The sequence below is a fragment of the Wolffia australiana genome, chromosome 11 (genome assembly GCF_029677425.1).
Source record: "Wolffia australiana isolate 7733 chromosome 11, ASM2967742v1".
In the NCBI taxonomy this organism is placed as follows: Eukaryota; Viridiplantae; Streptophyta; class Magnoliopsida; order Alismatales; family Araceae; genus Wolffia; species Wolffia australiana.
Window position 1 is genome coordinate 6,023,321 of NC_135845.1, and position 8,436 is coordinate 6,031,756.

The 8,436-nt window shown below is 39.2% G+C and overlaps 1 protein-coding gene across 2 annotated transcripts; it reads left to right on the forward strand.

Moving 5' to 3' along the window:
- The first annotated feature begins 1,567 nt into the window (after window positions 1-1,567).
- LOC144709711 (protein RICE SALT SENSITIVE 3-like) lies at window positions 1,568-4,979 on the forward strand. Of its 2 annotated transcripts, none has more exons than XM_078583331.1 (7): window positions 1,568-1,896; window positions 1,980-2,033; window positions 2,120-2,254; window positions 2,864-2,972; window positions 3,050-3,091; window positions 3,159-3,215; window positions 3,711-4,979. In XM_078583331.1, the coding sequence occupies exons 1-7, from the start codon at window positions 1,760-1,762 to the stop codon at window positions 4,203-4,205; spliced, it is 1,029 nt and encodes a 342-aa protein (XP_078439457.1). In that variant the 5' UTR covers window positions 1,568-1,759; the 3' UTR covers window positions 4,206-4,979. The 2 variants fall into 2 exon arrangements, with proteins under 2 accessions (XP_078439457.1, XP_078439459.1); XM_078583333.1 differs by having other exon boundaries at window positions 1,577-1,896; window positions 2,867-2,972.
- The last annotated feature ends 3,457 nt before the right edge of the window (window positions 4,980-8,436 follow it).

An 8,436-nucleotide genomic window follows, 5' to 3' on the forward strand; every position in this document is an offset into this window, starting at 1 on the left:
ATGGGAGTCACTGCTTCACCGACGATAGTCAATGAAGACGGAGGATGTGGTCAAAGCTGGACAATCTAGAGAGAGACTGTCTTTCCCCGTCACGTACTTGTCAGAGAGAAAGATAAGAAAGCTGTCCGTGTCTGCAGTTCATCGTTTCTGTCGTGCAATCCTTGTAAACAGACCTTTCCTATGTTTTCAACATCTGCGAGGCATCTCCCTCGCACCGCGTGGCTTATCTGATCTGACATCTTCTTTTACTCTGCCCTGTTTCCGGCAGAGGCACACTTAGATACCAACAAAAAAAATAACAAATAAAGAGTTCGGTACCAAAAACCCAAAACAAAAAACAAGTATAATTTTTTTCAGATACCAAAGGAAACACAGCTGAATTTGTTGTCCATTATAACCAATTAAATGTTAGCGGAGTGGGGTAGAGACTCCGGCAGCTGAATCTTATAAACAACTAAATGAATCTTTAGTGTAAAGAACAAGTTAAAAACATTAGACTCGGGCAGATGAGAGAAAGATTGTGTTTGTGTTGTGGGGTTGACAGAGAGAGAGCGAAATTGAAATTGGTGATCAAGATTTCTGAGTAAACAGTGAATAGTCATGGGGATCTAGCGTCGTAGATGGTCTAGTGAATGAAGAAATAGCTCGTTCAGAAACAGTGTCAATCGTTTCCTTACTCTTAGATGGAATGACTGGGAATACCTTTATGTCAGAGCGGGACAACCGAGATGTGATAGAGAGAGAGAGAAAAGAGAGAGAGAGAGAGAAAAGAGAGAGAGAGAAAGGCCGATTTATTAAAGAATTCAATTCTTCAGAAAAAGGGATAATTCATATTATTTCCTTTCTCATAGATGGATTATAATTTGACTCATTTATTCGAAGATTCTGATTTTGGCCAATCTCACAGAATTAATTATCAGTCTTTTCTCTGCTAACCTCTATTTCACTTTTGATTTTAAACTCTCTGAATGTCAGCTTCAATTTTCAGATCTCTCACTCCATTTAAAACTCAATTTCACAATCTTCTTTTAAAATTATCTAACCTGAAATCCATTAAACTCCTCCACTCTCCAGAATATTTTTTTTTCATAACGGGACAACCAAGATTTGATCGAGGGAGAGACCCATTAACCCATTCAATTTTTCACGAAAAAAGAGGATGATTCAAATCAAAGGAATGCCAATTATTTTCTTTAATTACCCATTTAACTCATCTATTCAAAAAATATAACTTCTTTTCCGTGAATTAAATTTGATTTCGTACCCCACAGCTTTTCTGAGACAGTGAGTGGAACTGGGGAATTGGTTTCAATGCAAAATTAAAATTCAACAATGTGTATTGCATTCGAGAAAATCGTTAGAGAGAAGATGCCCCACGTCAGATACGAAGTATTTTCAGAGACAAGTTGAACTATAAACGAAAAGATAAAGATGGAGGGTGAAAACAATGAGGGTATGGAAAGATGTTTATGAGATACATTTAGAGAGAGAGAAAGGAGGGGAGGGATAGAAAAATAAACTGCAGACAGTTTCAGGCACTGGTAGTCAGTAATTATTCCCTGTGTTATGCAGATCCCACAAGGAAGATAGAGAGATATGAAGAGTGAGAGAAAGAGAGAGAAAGGGGCAGAGAGGTGTATATAAAGGGCAGAGAGGCAGTCTGAGCTATTGCTGGAGGTTTGTTCAGGCCTCCCAATCTAGGAGAGAGAAAGAGATTGAGAGAGAGAAAGAGAGAGAGATCTTGCTCAACATAATTCTCATGGAGGAGCACCTTAGTTCTTTAGCAGCTGCGCATCTGCTTCAGCAGGCGTTAAGAAGCCTCTGCATTCATGAAGAAGCCCAATGGGTCTACGCAATCTTCTGGAGGATACTTCCGAGGAATTATCCTCCACCAAAGTAAACAAGATAACCATGAAGACTGGTTTTGTTTCTCCTCCTCTTATTCTCCTCTCTAACTCTCTATCTCTCAATCTTGCAAGGTGGGACATCCAAGCTGGTATATTGGACAGGTCCAGGGCGAGCAGGAGGAATTGGTCATCCTCGTTTCTTTTCAGAACTCAAGATCATTAAATGATTTCGTGAACAATGGATCTAACGGTTGAACGGATTCCTGGGTCAGGATTTTGGCGTGGGAAGATGGATTTTGCAATTTTACCGCTTCTTCAGATGAACCCACCAACGCCCACGACATGAAGACCCTTAGACCAGAGCTTTTCTTTAAGATGTCTCATGAAATTTACAGCTATGGTGAAGGGTACCCCCTTTCCTCTCTCTCTCTCTATCCCTCTCCCTCTCTTCTCCATCTCCCTCTCTCTTTCTCTCTCTCTATCTCCCTCTCTCTCTCTCTGTCTCTCTCCCTCTCCCTCTTTCTATCTCTCGCTCTCCCCTCTCCCTCTCTCTCCTCTCTATCTATGTCAAACTATCACTCTCAACACAACATCAAAATTCTCTCTTTCTCTCTCACTATCTATCTTACTTTCTCTCTCCTCTCTGAATCAAGTAATCAATATATATATCACTCTCAACACAACATCAAAATTCTCTCTTTCTCTCTCACTATCTCTCTTACTTTCTCTCTCCTCTCTCTATCAAGTAATCAATATATGTATCACTCTCAACACAACATCAAAATTCTCTCTTTCTCTCTCATAATCTCTCTTACTTTCTCTCTCCTCTCTCTATCAAGTAATCAATATATGTATCACTCTCAACACAACATCAAAATTCTCTTCTTCTCTCCCACTCTCTTTCTTTCTCCCTCCTCTCTCTGTCAAATTATCCATATATGTATCACTTGCAATACATTATCAAATTTCTGTCCGGGCTGTAACTTGATGTTTATAATTATGATGAACGGCATAAGCAGCGTGGTGGGTAAAATCGCGGCCGATCTTAGTCACAAGTGGATCTTCAAAGAACCTAAAGATCATGACATTGGCTATTTGTCCGGATGGCCTCTTCCATGTGATTCGGTGAGTCTTGAGATTAAGCGCTCATTTCCTTTTAGCTTTTATCTACACAAGAATTCTCTTAGACTTCTATCTTTCAGTACCCAAGGACATGGGAAGCTCAGTTTCAGTGCGGCATAAAGGTCCAATTTTACCAGTTTATCTTGGTTAGTTTTATCTTGTGATGACCTTTTCTTTCGGTAAATGCAGACCATTGCCTTAATCGCAGTCGGCGAAGGCGTCCTTCAGCTTGGATCTCACCACAGGGTCTCTCTCTCTCTCTCTCTCCTCTCTCTCTTTCTCTCTCTCTCTTTTGCTCTCTCTTTATCTCTCTGTTTTTCGCTCTCTCTCTTTCTCTCTTTTTCGTTCTCTTTATCTTTCTCTCTTTTTTCTCTTTCTCGCTCTCGCTCTCTCTCTCTCTCTCTCGCTCCCTCTCTTTCTCGCTCTCTCTCTCTCTCTCCCTCTCTCGCTCTCTTTCTCTCTCTCTCTCTCTCTCCCTCTCTCGCTCTCTCTCTCTCTCTCTCCCTCTCTCTCTCTCCCCCTCTCTCTCTCTCTCTCTCTCTCTCTCTCTCTCTCTCTATATATATATATATATATATTTATACATATATATCCGTCTATCCATATCGATATATGTCCTTATCTATCTCTATTTTTCGGTGTGCATCTATCTCTCTCACCCTCTACTTGAAAGCGCGTTCGACAACCATACACACGCTCATGTTTCTATCTCTATCCGCGCTTCACAAACGAAATTTTCAGGTACCGGAAGACTTGACGTACATCGCTCTACTTCGCAAGAGGTTCAACTACCTCGAGAGCATCCCGGGCGTTCTTCTGCCTCATCCTTCGTCTTCCACCTTTCCTTTCCCCGTTAACGGGTGTTACGGCATGGACAACTCCACAGAGTTCAACTCCTCTTCAGGAACTCCGGCCCCAATGGAGGTCTACGGCCACGACAGCCATCCTATTAGGATCACCCCCTCCATGAGAAGCCTCCAAGCTCTGCTCTCCAAGCTTCCCCCAGTTTGTCCCACTCAGCCGTCTTCCGTCTCCTTGCCGAGTTGCGTGAGAGCGTGCAACAACGCTTCGACAGCTTTGAACACATCGGAGATTGAGGGAGTGGATAAGGGTTCCAAGCATGAGCTTGAAGAAGATGACGAAGTTTTTGATAGAAGAAGGAATTTCGCCGGCCAGAGCAGCGACTCCGCCGCTAGGTGGTTCATTGATGCAGCGAGATTCGCTGAAGGTCTCTAAGACATGGTTCTCTGTCTCTGTCTGTCTCTCTCCCTGTGTCACACTGTCTCTCTCTCTGTCTCTCTCTCTCTATCAATCTATCTATCTATCTCCCTCTCTCTCTATCTATATATATACATATATATGTCTCTATCTCTCTGTCTCCCTACCTTTATCTCTCTCTCTCTTCTCTATCTCTTCCTCTCTCTCGCTCTCAGTATCTATCTCTCTATCCCTTTCTATCTCTCTCTCCCTATGTATTCTCTCCCCGAATCTAGCTCTCTCCCTATCTGGCTCTCTCTTCCCATCTATCTATCTCTCTCCCTATGTATCTGTCTCTCCCTATCTAGCTCTCTCCCAATCTATCTCTCTCTCCCTATCTATCTATCTCTCTCCCTATGTATCTCTCTCTCTACTAGCTATCTCTCCCAATCTATCTCTCTCTCCCTATCAATGTATCTCTCTCCCTATCTACCTCTATTTCCCTATCTATCTATCTATCTCTCCCTATCTATCTATCTATCTCTCCTTTCTATCTATCTCTCTCTCCCCATCTATCTCTCCCTATATGTCTGTCTGTCTATCTATCTAAATCTCACTCGCCCCCCTCTGCCAGTCTGCCTCTCTATCTCTAAATTTATAAATATTCTAATAAGGCAGTAACTATATATCTAATATGTTGACTTGAATCATTTCACAACACTAGTTTAAGTGTTGAAAGTACTAATGGAAAATTCTATCTCCCAGGTGTTGTTCCTTATTTAAGCATATTACGGATTGATTCCCCAGCAAATCTATTTAATGGACAATCCGAACAATGATAATATGATGAAAGCAAATATAAAAAAATGTGATATTTAGGTCTTTAATAAAAAATTCCAGTTATAGAGGACTTTTAGAAATGATTGACATTTAATTTAAACACACCTTGAAGTACTTAATCTTAAATGTATTGATAGTCCACTTTAAAAATGATTCAGTCAATTGTAGGATCTTAAGTTGAAAATGATAAATATGGATGTCACATCGTTGCAATACATTGACATAGGCATGAGTGATGACTACAAATAATCTGAGAACGGATCACATCCACACAGTCGCACATGCATTCTTAGACATAGCTTCATACTCAGATGTATCTGGATTACTCATTTATCTTCTTAATCCAATCACATGAGGGGCATAAAAATTTGGACTTTCTTGTGAGATCTCTTGACATAGGAAAATAAATATACAGCTGCTTCCCAGTTTACATTTTGAGGTTCTTTCGTATGCTGGCTTAAGAACCTACATCGTAGACATGTCTGCTTGGGTGATTATCAAACAGTTTAGTTTCGTCAATATTCTTTTGATTGAGCATAAGAGGTATTCTAAAGTATGGGGGTGAGCTTCAATCATTATCATTTACTACTTACACCCAATGATCCTAGTCTCACCAGATCCTGAGGATAATTTGGCTGACATAAGACCATTTTCCCTGTACCCTAGGAAACTTGATCCTGAAGAAGTATCATTTGTACCCAGGTTAATATACTCCTTCATGGTTAAGATAGTCACCTTATTTTTTTATTCAGGAGAAGGGTGACATCAAAATATACAGCCAAAATCACACTAATGAACATGGTATATTTTTCTTGCTTTTGGGATCAATTATGCATCATTATGAGACACACTTTTAAGTGGGTTGAAATTGAAAAATCTATCTTGATGCATAAACACATTCTCCTTTAAATCTTTGTAGGAGAAAGCATTACATTGATTGAGGCGGTGAATGAAAAATACCGGTTGATAGAATTGGAGAAGAAAATGGCTGAATCTGCAGAAGAAAGTTGCCAAGAACTCGATATGACGAGTATAAGATAAGCCTTGTGGAATAAGTCAAGATTTATGGAAAAATGGTATAATGCGGGCTATAGTTAGAGTAAAGACCCATTTATAGGTTACAAGATTTGCATATCTAAGTTTAGGAATCAGTCCAGCTGTTTTTGTCTACCAATTTTTTGAACTACTAATCCATCAAAACCTTCCACTTGAACCCATGTTTTTTCCTAAAATAGGTCACCATGATAGAATCATAGTGAATAGAGAGATCAAAGTTACAAAGTTAAGATGGATATGGTCATGTGATACAAATTTAGAGATGGGATGTCATGACACGAACATCTACTTATGAGAAGGGTAATTGGAAAGATAATATCTCTAAATTGAGGTGATGACATATTTCAAGATACTAGTGTAAAATGTAGAGTAGGATATGTGGGTTATGGTGTCTTTTTAAGGTGAATAACAAGGAGGGTAGGATGAGAAGAATAAGATGTTTGGAATTGTGGCCTCGATTGACTCAATCTATACTTGATTAAGTAGTGTAATATCTAATGACAAACAAATATGAAAAGGAAAAATTAAGATAGATCCAAAACATCGCCTTTACATGGATTGATTATGTTATTTCTTAGTTCCCTGAATATGCATCGTCAAGTCATTAGATGTCCAGCATCTAGGCATATACATGTGTCTTCTGAGTAACGGATCTTCTCTTCTTTCCAACAAAATGTGCTGATAGAAATTGGATTTACTCTCCATCTTATCTCACCAGAAGCAGTTCTCAAGAAGCGGAAGAGAAGAAAGGGGAGGGCCCTCAAAAATAATTTGCATGGGCATCAAAAGCTAGTCCCCCCCATTAGTGACTTAGTACATGAATTATCTATATAGTTGGCCAATGAAAATCCCCCAATCATGACATCTCCTTTACACCAGATCTCCTTAATTAAGTAAATCACTTCACATAGTTCTTCAAATTATGATGAGACTTTTCTCTTTTACTTGTGCCATAGCAGAATTGTCGTCATAAAAAAATGGAATTGAGTTATGAGATCAAGGTCAATGCTAGGTTTGGTAATGAATTTATTTAACCATACTCCTCCTTACTGGCATTAGTTACAACATTACACTCAACTATTGTCTTTGAGTGTGGATTAGTACTCTACTTGTATTTCTTCTAAGACAATGTACCTTCGTTCAATGTTAATAGAAATCTAGATATTGAGTTTCTATCATTCAGGTTTAACTGAGAAAACTCAATTCAATTCAGTTTGACCTTTAAGCTTTAGCTGTGCTTCTCGATAAATTATACATAAATATTCCCTCCTTACCAAGTACTTAAGGATACATTTCAGAGCTATCCAATGTTCCTCTCTTGTGTCAACCTGAAATATTGTCATAACACTTTATTAAGTATTCAGTCACAGATTCCAAACTGCTTGTGGGACTATGCCGGTACAAGGAATGGGCGATGTAAAACTTGAACAATTCATTTGAAGGGAGTTTTACAAGTACCAGGACTTCAATTACACCTTATATCACTACTTAAGCTTTTATATGATACTTGGTGGCATTTCATCTTTGATCATGACGAATGTTTTTGTGTGATACGGTATTCAACATAGGGATTTCATCCTTTAGGTGAGAAGACGGACTGCTCCTGCTCGATGCCTTGCATTGATCCACTTGTCCTATTGGAGTACCATTCGTGTTGCTATGAGAGACTTGTCCACCTACGTTGAAGAATGGGACACCTCACTTTTTCACCGTTGAAGACTTTCTGTCCATTGTTGTGTCATGGAATTGACGTTGGAACTCATTTTTGTTTTGAAACTATTGATGATCATTGCTCAAGTTATTTTGAGGATAATGATTTATGGGGGCCATACCCCTTCCTAAGCTTCTCTGGGTTTAAGTGTGTTATAGTCCTTGTGGAAGATTATCCATGTGCGATGTGGTTGTATCTTCTAAATCAAAGGTAGAGGCACTCCAAGTTATTTTTTGCAATTTTGTGAGCTAATCCCTAATTGCCTTTGTGTAGTCATCATGCATTTAAGATCAGACAATGAAACAGAATTTTAATTTTGTCATCAACTCTTATTTCTCTTGCCATGGTATTATTCATGAATCATCCTGTATTAATGGTCCTCGACTACATTCTGTAAACTCCCATTAAAGATGTCCGAGAGCTACTGGGAAGAGTCTGATAGAAGCAACCTTCTTAGTCAACTTACCATGAAAATCATTGGGTATCAAAGCCACTTTAACATGCTCAATTTGAAGTTTCCCTCCCTAAAAGTTTTATCTAGGTTAGCGGCTCCAATCTTTGGATGTACTGCCTTTGGAAACCTCGGATCCCAGATTTCTTCAATGGATTTTTGTTAGGTATTCATGTACATAAAAACTCTACCAGAGTTTTAATCCTGCTTCA